Below are 17,065 nucleotides of genomic sequence, written 5' to 3' on the forward strand. Positions count from 1 at the left end.
TGAAACTCTGAATATATGGAATGAATCCCCGAATATATTGAATGAAACTTTGAATATATGGAATGAAACTCTGAATATATGGAATGAAACTCTGAATATATTGAATGAAACTCTGAATATATTGAATGAATCCCCGAATATAGTGAATGAAACTTTGAATATATTGAATGAATCCCTGAATATATTGAATGAAACTTTGAATATATGGAATGAAACTCTGAATATATTGAATGAAACTTTGAATATATTGAATGAATCCCCGAATATATTGAATGAACCCTGAATATATTGAATGAAACTTTGAATATATGGAATGAAACCTTGAATATATGGAATGAAACTCTGAATATATGGAATGAATCCCCGAATATATTGAATGAAACTTTGAATATATGGAATGAAACTCTGAATATACTGAATGAAACTCTGAATATATGGAATGAATCCCTGAATATATTGAATGAAACTTTGAATATATGGAATGAAACCTTGAATATATGGAATGAAACTCTGAATATATTGAATGAAACTTTGAATATATTGAATGAATCCCCGAATATATTGAATGAAACTTTGAATATATTGAATGAATCCCTGAATATATTGAATGAAACTCTGAATATATTGAATGAATCCCCGAATATATTGAATGAAACTTTGAATATATTGAATGAATCCCTGAATATATTGAATGAAACTTTGAATATATGGAATGAAACCTTGAATATATGGAATGAAACTCTGAATATATGGAATGAAACTCTGAATATATTGAATGAATCCCCGAATATATTGATTGAAACTCTGAATATATTGAATGAAACTCTGAATATATTGAATGAAACTCTGAATATATGGAATGAAACTCTGAATATATGGAATGAAACTCTGAATATATTGAATGAAACTCTGAATATATGGAATGAAACTCTGAATATATGGAATGAAACTCTGAATATATTGAATGAAACTCTGAATATATGGAATGAAACGACGTCATGAAGGCACTGCCGCCGTCCTGCAGCAAAAATGAGTCAGTCGGCTCGGGATTTGGTTGCGGCTATTTTAAACAATAAAGACATTGTTAACACTCTGGCGAATGCTTGTGGTTTTATTAGTGTTTACTTCTTTTATGTGCAACGAAGCTACGGTGACAAAGTCATTTCCCTCGTGGATCATATTTGTATAACGGTATTTTCTGTATATAAAACTAATTTGTAAATTTTGTCTGTCGAGTTTTACAGCGTTTCTCAATATACTCTAATACTCTCCTCTGAGTCAGAGTTTTTCTTGGGACCTGTTGTCTGTCTGCCGAGCTGTGGGAGCGGGGGCAGAATACAAAGTTTCATTCCATATATTCAAAATTTCATTCAATATATTCAGGGATTCATTCAATATATTCGGGGATTCATTCAATATATTCAAAGTTTCATTCAATATATTCGGGGATTCATTCAATATATTCAAAGTTTCATTCCATATATTCAAGGTTTCATTCCATATATTCAAAGTTTCATTCAATATATTCGGGGATTCATTCAATATATTCAAAGTTTCATTCAATATATTCAGAGTTTCATTCCATATATTCAAGGTTTCATTCCATATATTCAGGGATTCATTCAATATATTCAAAGTTTCATTCAATATATTCAAAGTTTCATTCAATATATTCGGGGATTCATTCCATATATTCAGAGTTTCATTCAATATATTCAGGGATTCATTCAGTATATTCAAAGATTAATTTCCTGAACGGCATGCCATAATATATATATATATATATATATATATATATATATATATATATGTGTGTGTGTGTGTGTGTGTGTATATATATATATATATATATATATATATATATATATATATATATATACTTTTTACTGTTACTTTACTTTTTTATATGTGATACAGTTTTACTGTAACTTTGAGCAAATTCGATATAGATGAGGTCTGAACTCAACGGCAGCTCGATTCCAAATGAGCTCCTGGTCCATTTCTCCCCGTATTTATAGCCAAATTCTGGTCCCGCTCCGACACCTCTATACCAATGCCAAACCAAAGTTCATCGCCGCCATGGATAGCTGCTTCAACGCCCGACACCGTTCCAGCAACCCCGTGTCCGCTCGTAAAACGCTTACAACCGCTCCACCGAAGTTTGTGCAACATTTAATCGCCGCCCGGGCAACGCTGGCGAAGCAGCAGTGGTCCAGCGTTCAAGATTTCTGCGTTGGCCTAGAGGACCCAAGCGTCCACGAACTTGCGTCTAGCGGTGCCAAACTTTGACTGGGCGTTGGTGGATCGGGGGTGAACTTTGCCGGGGCAGAAAATTGCCCCCTCCTCACCGCTCGCAATATTTTGTGCAGCTCAAAACTTTCGGAGCGGTAGGAGGGCCCCTCGAGAAACATCAGCAGTGGCCGAGCGTATACAGCGTTGCTTTAACGGGGGCCAACTTTTGTTAAACGGTGGTGAACGGTTACGAGTGGTGATGAATTTTTTTCACCGCTCCAGGAACGCTCCAGCAAAGTTCGGGCGGTGTGACCGGGGCCTTAAAGTGTGGCATTCCTTTTTTTGTTCTTTTGTTTTGATAAATTCTGAGTTTTCTTGGTGAAATATGCTCTGACAACACAGAATAATAAAACTAGGTTTTTTTATTTATTTTTTAACAGGTTGAAACCCTTAATTTGCATAGTTGACCTAGTGTGTAACCTTTAAGTAGTGTTACTTGTGATGAGACTTTTGGTGCAATAGGCTTATCAAATCAGTCTCATGTGAAAGGGGATCAGTCTCATAAATTCATTAATCATTAATTCAAGTGTCTAATAGTTTATAGCTAAACTATTAAAATCAAGGGAATAACTTAGTGATGTTGCTATAGTTTAGTGAGTATTGTAGCTCTAATGTAATACTCTAGAGCTATAACATTCATATAACAACCAAGTAGGTGAAGGCAATTAGAGTACTTGTTTGGCAGAGGTTGGCACTCAGTGGATGTTGTAGCAATAGACAGGACATAGTTTATTCCAATGATACCATTTATTGAAATAGCTGACATGAATTAGCAAACTAATACTGATCAGATATAGCAACAATAGCAGCCAAGGAATAATTCAATATAAATGGTGATACAATGTATACAAATAAGAATCAGTAGTATATATGATGATAACTAAGGCACTAATGGTGATCAGAAGTAATAAGCTATATGCAAGTGTGACAGTGTAGGGGCGAGTGGATGTTAAAATGTGAGAGGGAAATCACGTGTTTGTGTGTCTGTGTGAGAGTGTATGAGTAGGTGTGCGTGTGAGAGTGTGTGTGTAAGAGTGTGTGTGTGAGAGTGTAGGCGTGCATGTGCGCAGCTGCACACTAACGGGATGAGAAGGAGCTAGGGAGAGAGAGAGCGTGCGCAGGCGCACGATCTAACTAAATACAGATACTCAACAAAGTAAATCAAACAAACAAACACGTGGTCTAAGACCGACTTTCATGTGAATCAAAATGCGTACATTTAAACCATAAATGAATTCAAATAAACAACACTCTTCACATTAACTAGCCACAACTAAGACTAACAATTGCCCAGATGACAGCCTCACTTGAGATCGCTCGTTTGGTGACTGAAGTGCGCCGTCTGTTATCCGAAGACAGCGCAGAGTGCAGGTCCAGGGAGAAAACAGTTCTGTTCCTTTCATTTTTAGAGCTCGTCAGCTGAAGATCTTCAGTGTCCCGTCGGTCATCCGATGATCTGGAAGGAATCTTGTTTGTAGTTTGTCGACGTTGAGAAAGGGAAAAGGGATCCGGTCGCCTTTTCTCTTTAAAATACTGCGTGGGCTGCAGAAACTAACTGGTTCAGTTATTATTACAACTATGCGAAGATCAAATACATTGAACTTTGGCTAAAGGTCCGGTATCAATAGCTCGTTCTTTGTTCTCTGTTCTTTTTCTTTAGCACAGATACATGATGTCTCTTTCACGCGTGGAAACCCACCGCCAGAGAGAAAGAATTTCAATTCCGCCACGGGTTTAAAGCACAGTCATGACGTCACTGTATTTGGTATCCGGTATCATCTCTGTATCCAATACCATTACAGGGAGTCAGAAGAATGGGTGGAGATAGAACATGGCCTTGAGTACAGGGATTGGTGTGTTCAATGCTATCAAGATGATAGGATGCTGCAGCAACCGACAGAGCCAGCAGGTGATCCCTGACCTTCTAAACTAAACTAAACAGCAGCAAATTGTCTTCAGCTGTGGTGCATAAGTCCTGAGTGAAAAGGGAGAAGATGGTTCATAAAGTGAAGCAGGGAATTGGTTACTATGGCTACAGCATGGCAGTCCATCCCTAGAGACTTTTAATTGCTTAGGAATACCAAAGAAACACAGTAACCCTAAAAACAACTTTAAATAAAAAAAAGAAGACAAGACAATACACAATGACCCAATAGACAGGTAAATTTAGAAAGAATGACAAGACATGTACAGTGTATGCACTAATGAATATAAGAACCTTTGTGTGTCAAAATGCTTGTATTTTATGAGTAAAAGCATTGAGGATATTACCTCAGCCTACTGGTGTTGTGTTCAGTGTGAGGAAAATGTATCAATTTTACAGATTGGTTTTCACAACCTTCTTCTCTTTGACAACAATCTTCTGTGAGCTGGGAAGTCCGTGTACAGTGCTTGTGTTCAATCCAATAGTCCCATTCTGGGACATGGCAGTGGATGTTACCGCCCTCTGCAGGGATCCATGAGTGATTCCTGAAGTCCCTCCCTGCCTCTCTACTACATACTGCATACTCCGAGAGCCTCCGGTCACAGGAACACTTCTTTGGAGGGATCCATGAATTGCAGACCCTCCTTGACCTTCCACAAACACTATGCCTTGAGATCCAGAGATGTTCCCTTGCGGCAGTATTCCTTGGAGGACCTGGCCACCTTGTGCACCTGTATCAACAAGCAAAAGCTGTGAACCCAACAAATGAGCTGACTGGAGCAAGTCTGTGTTCAGCGCTGTGGTGGATTCTCCATATGTTTCCAACAATACCACTCCGTCTCCTCCACCAATCGTGCCTTGTGCTGGCACAGCACCCTGGACCAGGACTCTTTCGTTCACTGGAGCGCCATTCAGCACACACATCCCCTGGGTCATTCCCACGGTGGGCCTCTCGGCCAACAGCACAGTGTTAGAAACCTGAGGCTCCACCATGTAGTACATTGGCTGCTGTTGCGCCATCAGGATCTGGGTGGGCACATCGATCAGAGTCTGGGCTGGCTGCACGTCAGATACTACATGGGTGTCGTTAACTACCACATTCTCCGCCCTGTGCATGGTAGAGGATGCAGCAACTTCGGCGGCCATGTTGACAGTGTTGGTGTTGGCAAAACTGGTGTGCATGGAAACTGACTCAGAGTGATCCATGATGGGTTTTGGAGGAGGAAGGGAGGCAGCAGCCATTGTGAACTTTGTGCCTCCACCACATATCTCAGCTAGAGTAGTGAACTTTGACTCCAAATCATTAAGGAACTCCAGATCATTATCAGATCCCAGGATGCTGCAGCAACCGACAGAGCCAGCAGGTGATCCCTGACTTTCTAAACTAAACAGCAGCAAATTCTCTTCAGCTGTGGTGCATAAGTCCTGAGTTTTCTGCAAGACACAAATAGGCTTGTTAAAGCACTAAAATTCATATTGTACCTTTCATGAACTAACACATGCAAATAATACAGTGGACTGTAGACACTGACACAACAGAGCTATGACTGATGAGCTGAAGCATAAACGGTAGGATTTCAAGGTCTAACTCTTTGCCCAAATTGTTTATATTGTTATTTATTAAAATGCAATGTTACTAGTTAATACTACTTATTATTTAAAGGGTATATGATTTAAAATCATTAATAAAACTAAAAATTATATTTTACTGCTGTTCTAAAAGCTACCCCATGCTTCCACAGAGGCCTGTAAATCCAACCAAATTCATCCTTTTCAAACTGCTGCTCATGCTGTGTCACAGGACAGCATCAAGCTCTATCTGCCCTTTTTCACATACGTGAGCTCACAGATGCCCATGACTGGCCAGTGTCACTATGATTGACAGTGGCGTGAGAGTAAGCCATCCTTCATACCCATCGAGCGCATTCAACTTTGCTCTCTAGTTTCCAAGCCACAGATCAGGATTTTGACTTGCATTAAGGCAAACAATTTTCTCTTATGCCATTAGGGAGCCCAAAGAAATAATTTTTTGAAGTCGATATATATACAGTTAGGTCCATAAATATTTGGACAGATGCAACATTTTTCTAATTTTGGTTCTGTACATTACCACAATGAATTTTGAACAAAACAATTCAGATGCAGTTGAAGTTCAGACTTTCAGCTTTAATTCAGTGGGTTGAACAAAATGATTGCATAAAAATGTGAGGAACTAAAGCATTTTTTAAACACAATCCCTTCATTTCAGGGTCTCAAAAGTAATTGGACAAATTAAATAATTGTAAATAAAATGTTCATTTCTAATACTTGGTTGAAAACCCTTTGTTGGCAATGACTGCCTGAAGTCTTGAACTCATGGACATCACCAGACGCTGTGTTTCCTCCTTTTTAATGCTCTGCCAGGCCTTTACTGCAGCGGTTTTCAGTTGCTGTCTGTTTGTGGGCCTTTTCTGTCTGAAGTTTAGTCTTTAACAAGTGAAATGCATGCTCAATTGGTTTGAGATCAGGTGACTGACTTGGCCATTCAAGAATATTCCACTTCTTTGCTTTAATAAACTCCTGGGTTGCTTTGGCTTTATGTTTTGGGTCATTGTCCATCTGTATTATGAAACGCCGACCAATCAGTTTGGCTGCATTTGGCTGGATTTGAGCACACAGTATGTCTCTGAATACCTCAGAATTCATCCGGCTGCTTCTGTCCTGTGTCACATCATCAATAAACACTAGTGACCCAGTGCCACTGGCAGCCATGCATGCCCAAGCCATCACACTGCCTCTGCCGTGTTTTACAGATGATGTGGTATGCTTTGGATCATGAGCTGTACCACACCTTCGCCATACTTTTTTCTTTCCATCATTCTGGTAGAGGTTGATCGTGGTTTCATCTGTCCAAAGAATGTGCTTCCAGAACTGTGCTGGCTTTTTTAGATGTTTTTTAGCAAAGTCCAATCTAGCCTTTTTATTCTTGAGGCTTATGAGTGGCTTGCACTGTGCAGCGAACCCTCTGTATTTACTTTCATGCAGTCTACTCTTGATGGTAGATTTGGATATTGATACGCCTACCTCCTGGAGAGTGTTGTTCACTTGGTTGGCTGTTGTGAAGGGGTTTCTCTTCACCATGGAAATTATTCTGCGATCATCCACCACTGTTGTCTTCTGTGAGTGTCCAGGTCTTTTTGCATTGATGATTTCACCAGTGCTTTCTTTCCTTCTCAGGATGTACCAAACTGTAGATTTTGCCACGCCTAATATTGTAGCAATTTCTCGGATGGGTTTTTTCTGTTTTCGCAGCTTAAGGTTGACTTGTTTCACCTGCATGGAGAGCTCCTTTGACCGCATGTTTTCTTCACAGCAAAATCTTCCAAATGCAAGCACCACACCTCAAATCAACTCCAGGCCTTTTATCTGCTTAATTGAGAATGACATAACGAAGGAATTGCCCACACCTGCCCATGAAACAGCCTTTGAGTCAATTGTCCAATTACTTTTGGTCCCTTTAAAAACAGGGTGGCACATGTTAAGGAGCTGAAACTCCTAAACCCTTCATCCAATTTTAATGTGGATACCCTCAAATGAAAGCTGAAAGTCTGGACTTTATGTCCATGTCCATTATATAACTATAACTTGAATATGTTTCAGTAAACAGGTAAAAAAAGAAAATGTGTGTCAGTGTCCAAATATATATGGACCTAACTGTATCTCATCTCATCTCATTATCTCTAGCCGCTTTATCCTGTTCTACAGGGTCGCAGGCAAGCTGGAGCCTATCCCAGCTGACTACGGGCAAAAGGCGGGGTACACCCTGGACAAGTCGCCAGGTCATCACAGGGCTGACACATAGACACAGACAACCATTCACACTCACATTCACACCTACGGTCAATTTAGAGTCACCAGTTAACCTAATCTGCATGTCTTTGGACTGTGGGGGAAACCGGAGCACCCGGAGGAAACCCACGCGGACACGGGGAGAACATGCAAATTCCACACAGAAAGGCCCTCGCCGGCCACGGGGCTCGAACCTGGACCTTCTTTCTGTGAGGCGACAGCGCTAACCACTACACCTCCGTGCCGCCCCCTAATATTGGATCATTTTCCTCAATAAATAAATGACCAAGTATAGTAATTTTTGTCTCATTTGTTTAACTGGGTTCTCTTTATCTACTTTTAGGACTTGTGTGAAAATCTGATAATGTTTTAGGTTATATTTATGCAGAAATATAGAAAATTCTAAAGGGTTCACAAACTTTCAAGCACCACTGTAGGTACCTTGAGCCTCTATTTTTCGAGTTGTTTAGGTCTTTACTGACCACAATCCATTGGTGTTTCTTGTCCAGATGTGCAATGCAAACCAAAGGCTTATGCGCTGGTCTCTCTTTCTGCAGGATTTAATTTGCAGATTTGTCACAAAGGTACTGAAAATGTGATGGCTGATGTGTTATCTAGAGCTTCGTATTATACCACAAGGATTAAACATCATTAGGGGAGATGTTTAATTTTTGGGAAAGGGGGTGTTATGGCTGAGGTTGTTAAATGTCTTTTTTTTTTTGGTGCTGCTCATGTTTGTTAACTATGTACACAGATGTGTGCTGGAATTAATTCCAGATTGGGTGGATTGCTCTCCAGCTCCATCTGTGATTGGCTGCTGTAATGGGAGGGTCCTATAAAAGAGAGCAAGATGGCGACATGGATGAGCTGACATCCCATCCTCCTCTTCTCCCAACCAGCAGCACTGTATTTTGGATCCTTGCTTATGATCTTTGTCTCTGTTAAGTTAGTAGGGGTGGACTGCCATTTTTGTTAACTCTGTTTTCTCCTGTTTCGTTAGTTAGGGAGATAAGTCTTTTGTATTTCAGGTTTTTTTTTTTTTTTTGTGTTAGGAAAGCAGTACTACTTAAGTTAGGTTGACTTTTGTTTATTGTTTTGGCCTAGGTCCTCCCTGAAGTCATTCTTTTGTTTAGCTCATAAGTTCTCTAACAGTAAAAATAAATATTCATTTACCAATCAGAGCTCATTGTGACACATCTGGCTATTTGGGACATGGGGAAGATGGGTGCTTTTCATGTTGTGTCTCAGGTCCCCTAGACTGGGCATAACAATGGTGAGGAGTCAGGTTGAACCAGTAGGTTCAACGGCACGGTGATGAAGTGGTTAGCATGGTTGCCTCACAGCAAGAAGGTTCTGGGTTCGAACTCAGCGGCCGGCGAGGGCCTTTCTGTGTGGAGTTTGCATGTTCTCCCTGTGTCTGCGTGGGTTTCCTCCGGGTGCTCCGGTTTCCCCCACAATCCAAAGACATGCAGTTAGGTTGACGTGGGGCAGCCTTGGGCTGAGGTGCCCTTCAGCAAGGTACCTAATCCCTGGGCGCTCTGGTGTGGCTGCCCACTGCTCTGAGTGTGTGCGTGTGTTCACTGCTTCAGATGGGTTAAATGCAGAGGATGAATTTCACTGTGCTTGAAGTGTGCATGTGACGAATAAAGGTTTCTTCTTCTTATGTGACAAGGTGCACCTGTGTCTAATTACTGGCTGTCTATCAACCTGTGTGTCTGTTTGTCTTTCAGACTGCCAGGAATGAGAGAGACAGCACTGTGACACCCCATCACATGCATGTGTATAGCATATCTACAAATTATTAAAAGTCACTCAACAGTATAAATACAATCGAAGCATACTTTGAATTACAGCACCTGCTTCCAGTTCCTCATTCCCACAAAGCTGTTACAGTAATTTACAAAATTGCATTTGCTTTTCTCAATTAATGAAAATAAAACCTTACATACAGTCTCTCAGTTTTCTACTCAACCATCTGCCTAAGCAGACAAATTGATGTACTCTGCCTCTGTGACCCTAGGGTTAGTGCTTCCGTGATGTCAAATACCATTCTTTCTTCTTTTATGTACTTTCTAATATATAGATTTAGGCACTGCCTAAAAGCGGAGCTCCCATCTGTTTCTGGGTTGTAGAATTTTCTTATATCATAGCCAGTCTGTTTTGTTTTATTTATTTACTGGCTAGCACTGGCCACTAGGCGGTGTGTATGACTGGTAATTACTAACACTGGCCACTAGGCGGTGTGTCTCATCTCATCTCTCATCTCATCTCATCTCATCTCATCTCATCATCTCTAGCCGTTTTATCCTGTTCTACAGGGTCGCAGGCAAGCTGGAGCCTATCCCAGCTGACTACGGGCGAAAGGCGAGGTACACCCTGGACAAGTCACCAGGTCATCACAGGGCTGACACATAGACACAGACAACCATTCACACTCACATCTCCGGTCAATTTAGAGTCACCAGTTAACCTAACCTGCACGTCTTTGGACTGTGGGGGAAACCGGAGCACCCGGAGGAAACCCACACGGACACGGGGAGAACATGCAAACTCCGCACAGAAAGGACCTCGCCGGCCACGGGGCTTGAACCCAGGACCTTCTTGCTGTGAGGCGACAGCGCTAACCACTACACCACTGTGTAGGCGGTGTGTATGACTGGTAATTACTAACACTGACCACTAGGCGGTGTGTATGAGTGGTGGTACACGTACACGTATACGGACAAACCACAAAAAATCGACTCGAAGGGTTTACCATTTTTTCTTAGGTATGGTGCTCCGCTCGCGCGGGCCTTAGACCCACGCAGGAGCTCCGCTAATATGTCTCCACTTACATGTGAGTAGTAATGGTTGAAGAAGTCTTCTGAAAGGCCCAGTCCACTGTCATACGTGGAAAACTCCTCCCTCATCATCCCAAGATATCCGTTCATTCCGTGACTCATAGAAGCCATTTCAATCTGATTTCTGGTTTGACCTCCATTGATGATGTAACCAGCATCTCCTGCAGCTCCAAGGGCAGCAACTCCACTCGCTGCACTGTCGATGGCCCAAAAGCCACCTGGCATCATTCTAGGACCAGCAATTTTACTCAGGAAGGGCACATCCTGTCAAATTCAGAATTAAATTGATTTGAATAGCAGAGGTTACATGAATGTTTTGTATCACAGCTGGATTTCAGCCACTGCATGTATGCTACTATTACGAAACTCGGATTAATTATAACAATTTATTTTGATATCCAATGTAAATGTTCTACAAACTGTCATAAAAGCCATCTATGGACTGTCAATATACTATCAGGTGACTGTCATAAAACAGTGCCTCAACTAATACTAAACAATATCCACAGTTTAAGGATTCCAATGTTTAATAGATTACCAATAAATCCTTTTGATTTCACTTTTTTGGACAGTCCAGTTTATAGCTTGTGATGTTTACATGATCATTTATAGATGATCAACTCATTCTATCACAGTTTCAAATTCAGATGTGAACTCTACTGTTTCACTTAATGGCATATTGAAAGGTAACCAAACATAATTTGGCTCTTTGTAGAGAATCAGTTTATAGGCTGGTTTATGGCAGACTATATATTCACTGTCCACTTTATTAGGAACACTTGTACACCTGCTCATTTATGCAGTTATCCAATCAGCCAATCATGTGGCAGCAGCATAATGCATAAAATCATGCAGCTCAAGAGCTTCAGTTAATGTTTGCGTCAAACATGAGAATGGATAAAATTATGATCTCTGTGACTTTAACCGTGGCAAGGTTGTTGGTGCCAGATGGTCTGGTTTTAGTATTTCAGAAGCTGCTGAGTTCCTGTGGTTTTTACACACAACAGTCTCTTGAGATTACACAGAATGGTGTGGAAAATAAAAGACATCCTGTGTGAAGAGGGTCTGCAGGCTGAAACACTTTGTTGATGAGAGAGATCAGAGAAGAATGACCAGACTGGTCTGAGCTGACAGGAGGTCTATTATAACTCAAACAATCACTCTTTACATCTGCAGTGAGCAGAAAAGCATCTCAGAATGCACAAGACCTCAAACCTTGAGGTGGATGAGGTACAACAGCAGAAGTCCACATTAGGTTCCAGTCCTGTCAGACAAGAACAAGAATCTGAGGCTATCATGAGCACAGACTCACCAAAACTGGACAGAGGTGGTCTTCTACTGTTGTAACCCATCCACCTCAAGGTTTGATGTTTTGTACATGCCGAGATGCTTTTCTGCTCACCAGAGTTTTAAAGAGCGATTGGTTATGTTATATTGGTTATATTCTTCCTGGCAGCTCGAACTAGTCTGGCCAGTTTCCTCTGACGTCTCTTATCAACAAGGCATTTCCACCCACAGAACTGTTACTTACTCAATATTTTTTCCCACACCAGTCTGTGTAAACTATGAAATATTTTTCTGAAATACTCAAACCAGTCCATTTGGTATCAATATTCATGTAATCTAAAGTCCTTCCCGCACCATATGGCACATTAGGAGGCGCCGATGTCCGTTTCTGTAGCCCTCGGCCTCTCACCTATTACATAGCTAGGGTTACAGTGGGGGCCTGGTCCTCTGGTAACCACGAGAGTTTGACTCTCCACTCACATCTGTATTGCAGCGTGCTTTGCCAGACGGCAGTAGGTACCATTTTTATGATGGTCTTTGGTATGACCCGACCGCGAGTAGAACTCATGATCTCCCAATCGAGAGGCGGACACGCTAACCACTAGGCCAACTTGCGGTTTATTTTTTTTTTAAAATAATATTCATGTAATGATCACGGAGATCACAGTTTTTCTTCATTCATGAATGGGCAGGTGTACAGGTATTCCTAATAAAGTGAACAGTGAATGCAGTGGATGGTTTGTAGACTGTCTACATTGGACTATACAACTAAAGTGCTACTGGAATAACCAAATGAAGCTGAAGAACAAGAGGTTGAAATATCTCTCTTACCCAGTCTTCTCCCTGACCTTCTGTATAGTAGGAAATCAGATGCTCTTTAGTGTCAAAAGGCATCTCAGTGAAGGGTCCGCTCATGGCAGCCGCTCCACACTGACAGAGCAGCAGTAGGAGTGGAATAACTGTGAAAGCAGTTCAGAAATTGAGTGTTGATGCAGGCTTCTTTTACAGTCTTTCAGTTTTTGTAACAGTACAAGAAGGTCTATTGGGATGCATCTAAAAACAGTCCAGTCAACACTGATGTAACAGATATGAAAATATGCTCACGTAATAGCATGAGGAGTCCCAGGACAAGCAAACCAATTCCGGCGCTGCCAAGTTCCGAGCTCTTTCCTTGAGCCACAATGGTGCCACATGTTGCTGATTCATCACATGTGCAGACAGTCACCTTTAGCACCTGCTTATCTGGACACGAAATCCCCTGCTGATCACGAACTTCCAGAGTCACCTGAAGAGGGCCTGGCCAAGGTGCATCTTGGGGCTTCAACATGGCTGTTGTATCTACAATAACATGATTAAGTCAACATCACTGAATTATATCATGTAAGGAGCAAATAATATTGGAGACCATCCACATTTATTTACCACAATAGATCAATTTAATTTTACATTAATATATGTGGGAATATTAGACAAAAACCTACATACTAACATGCGACAACCTATTTCTCTGATTCATTTTACCATAATGCAAGTCTCTCTCAACAAGAACAACAACAGCAATAATAATAATAATAATAATAATAATAATAATCCACCATCATCATCATCATCTTAGGCTTTCAGATCACTAAAAATTTGTACCATTTAAGTGCTCCACACTCCAAATTCCATCTGTCCCTTCAAGCAGGACAATGAATGTTAAGGGATATGCATTTGGAAAATCATCGTCGTCCACTGCAGTGACATACAAAACTTCCTGAGTGGTGCACATCGTCTGTGTGGGATCAGGTAGAGTAGGGCAGTGGTCATTAAAGTCCTCCACCTGGATGGCGACAGTGCCTGTCGCTGTCTTAAAGGGCATATCTATAATGACAGAGGGAAAGTATTACATACTGAAAAGTACATTTTGATGCTCTTTTTTAGGATAGGTGGGTTTGTTTCTAAAGGATGTATTGAAGAACAGATTTAAGATATCGGAAAGACAAAATGAAAAACAATAATGGGAGATAATTTACTAATATTGATGTGTGATCTGTCTTTCCGCATGCGGGACAAGTGGAGCCATAATCCCTGGAATAAACTTTTATTTCTATTTGCAAAAGCAATGCTTATATGTTCTCCTGGTGATTATATAACTGTCCTGCCTAGCCTTCCAGAAATCTACAAATGCTATGTTTTGAGGACAAATATGCTAATAGTTTTTAGTATAAATATGCAGGTGATTATAGGAAATTGTACGTGCTGATTGGCTGAGAAATTTGGACTATTTCTCGATAGTCAACTCGAACAACTTGGCAAAGTGGTGGACAATCACTTTGTCATTGTAAGTGAGGAAGAATTACAAATTCTGAAAGAAAATGCTGTTCCTAAATGCACACGATGCTACGACGTTGCTAAAGATGCTACGACGTTTGGGCTAAAACTATTCAAAGGTAAGGTGGAATTATGATTTATTTATCTATTTCAAAACAAAGTATTTTACGTGAGTCAACATAGAAAAGTGACAAGTCTGCAGGTATTACATTTGCATGCTGCTTTTAAAGTTTGAAGTAAAATTCCTAATTGACTATCAAATGCTTTTTCTGCATCTAAACTGATCAAAGCCGCTGATATATTGTCTTTATGTATCTTATGTAACCTTCTAACATTATCTTGCATTTGTCTATCCCTAACAAACCCAGTTTGAACCTCATCTATCAAGTACAAATGTTTGGAGCCTATTTGATATAATTGAGGTGTAGATTTTGTAATCAACATTTAATACTGATATTGGTCTATAATTCTGGCAATATGCCTTATCTTTTAATGGTTTAGGGAGTACTGTGATTATTGCTCCCTTCGGGGGGGGGGGGGGGGGGGGGGGGGGATTAGTGTCTTTAGTCATGATCCAAAGGATTATAAGGATTATATTATACCCTTACTAGTTCTTGCAGCACTGCGAACTGGCCTAGTGGCTAGCATATCCACCTTTTGATCGGGAGATCGTGAGTTCTACTCGCGGTCGGGTCATATCAAAGACCATCATAAAAATGGTACCTACTGCCATCTGACAAGGCATGCTGGAATACAGATGCAAGTGGGGAGTCAAACTCTCACGGTTACCAGAGGACTAGCCCCCCCACTGTAACCCTAGCTGTATAGGTGAGAGGCCGAGGGCTATAGAAACTGAGATCAGCGCCACCTAATGCGCCTTAAGGGCCTGGTTAGTACTGGGACGGGAGATTGCCTGGGAATACCAGGGCATGGTGCAGGAAGGACTTTAGACTTTGTCCTTGCAGCAGCATTTCAGTCCCACTTAAGCCAACAGTCCATTAACCTATAACCTTCAAAAGCTAAACTTCTAAACTTTACCTTCACCTAGCAAGTTATGTCATTCTCATGTTCATTTTAACTTGAGTTGATGTAGGTACTCATCCTGCATTATTTCCCCTAAGCTGAAATTCTAGAAGTCATTCCAGCATGTGTCTGTTGGCCTCCCCTGTGCGATCTCTTCCGCTGTGTTTCCACGTTGTGGTCCTCGTTAATTGAAGCCTTTCGATGAGCATGGTTTTTCTGGTGTTGATCACTGCGTTATCCACATCCTATCCTCTCTCCTGCAGGTCGCTGGCTGCCTCTTCTACACTGCCATAAGTTTTCACACCACTGGCCCAGTGGATGCGCATCTTGTTGGGAGGTGTCTGAAAGTGGATGCCTTCTCTCTTTAAGATCTTCTGAATACTAGAGCATGCTTTACGTTTTTGCATCATCCGTTCTAAGTAATCGTGGTCAAAATATACCCTGTTTCCATAGAGAATGACTGTTTTCTTCTCCCATGTGTTTTTCAATATCATGCATGTTTCAGGCCTCCCCTGCATGTCTTTATATTTGTTATATTTTGTAAAGCCAATTTTGTTTTTGTATGTGCAATAAACAATAAAAATCCTCTCCTACACAGTGAACTGCTGGAAGTTCAGGACAATAGATCTGGGAGGCTGACTAGCTTTTGGCTTTGGAGCTAAGGCTCGATGTGCGTGTTGAATCTGGAGGTCAGAACTGATAGAGAATTCTTCACGGATCCATTTATCCATAGACTGTGCAACTGAGTCGCTCTTTGACTCTACCTCCTCCTGTATGCCATAAATCCTTAAATTATTCCATCTAGACCTCAATTCCAAATTGTTTAGTTTGTACATTATCAGTTTCTGCTCTTTCATTATTTCCTGCAATGCACAGTTTGCTTCATGGCTCCACAACTTGATTTCTTCTGTACACATCAGAGCAGCTCCTATTTTCTCATCTTGCTCTCCGATATCTGTGGGTATTTTTGCAAACTTCTGATTGATGTCTTCTTTGAATTCTGTCAGTCTGTTTTTCATTTGAGCCGTAATTTCATCTTTGAATGTTTTCAGGTCTATTTTCAGTTCGCTTTGCAGGGCTTGAATGTGTTTACTAATGCTGTCCAGGCTGCTTTGAAATGAGGCCATGCTAAGCTTCCAGTATTCACTAGCTCTTGTTAGTTGGTAATTCTTTACCTTGAATGTCCAGGTTCTTTTTATTCTTTGTTTTTGTTGAACCTCCACTCATATTCAAAGTTTGTTGGTATTTATATCTCAAGATTTAGTGGAGTTTATTATGTTGGCATGTGGGAGCTCCCGACTTACGTGCCCATGCTGCTCTACCATTCCACCAAAAGACCCGGATCGGGATTTTTAAAAATTTAAACTGGAAATAAATATAAAAGTTTAGAATTTTGAAAATTCTAAAACAAAAAAATACATCTTTCAACACTACAATACTCAACATTCTGTAAGATTTTGAAGTCCCTATTTAAATGCAAGTAAATTTGTGATATTGACCATGTTAACAGCTTTGTACAAAAGGCCAGATTTTCCATGAGACTCATCTCTTCTAGTGA

General features: G+C 40.7%; 1 protein-coding gene across 2 annotated transcripts in view; it reads right to left on the reverse strand.

The window, feature by feature from the left end:
• Positions 1 to 3,017: 3,017 nt before the first annotated feature.
• LOC132883694 (desmoglein-2.1-like) overlaps positions 3,018 to 17,065 on the reverse strand; it is a 30,936-nt gene continuing 16,888 nt past the window's right edge. The window contains exons 10-15 of one of the 2 annotated variants that reach the window (XM_060917625.1): positions 13,813 to 14,034; positions 13,276 to 13,509; positions 13,003 to 13,130; positions 10,879 to 11,148; positions 4,564 to 5,650; positions 3,018 to 4,267 (exon numbers count right to left, since the gene is read on the reverse strand). In XM_060917625.1, coding sequence (XP_060773608.1) covers positions 4,610 to 5,650; positions 10,879 to 11,148; positions 13,003 to 13,130; positions 13,276 to 13,509; positions 13,813 to 14,034 — 1,895 coding nt within the window. In that variant the 3' untranslated portion in view covers positions 3,018 to 4,267; positions 4,564 to 4,609. Of the gene's footprint in view, positions 5,651 to 10,878; positions 11,149 to 13,002; positions 13,131 to 13,275; positions 13,510 to 13,812; positions 14,035 to 17,065 lie in introns of both variants that reach the window. The other variant, XM_060917624.1, reaches the window with a different exon arrangement.

This window comes from Neoarius graeffei, chromosome 3, assembly GCF_027579695.1.
Source record: "Neoarius graeffei isolate fNeoGra1 chromosome 3, fNeoGra1.pri, whole genome shotgun sequence".
In the NCBI taxonomy this organism is placed as follows: Eukaryota; Metazoa; Chordata; class Actinopteri; order Siluriformes; family Ariidae; genus Neoarius; species Neoarius graeffei.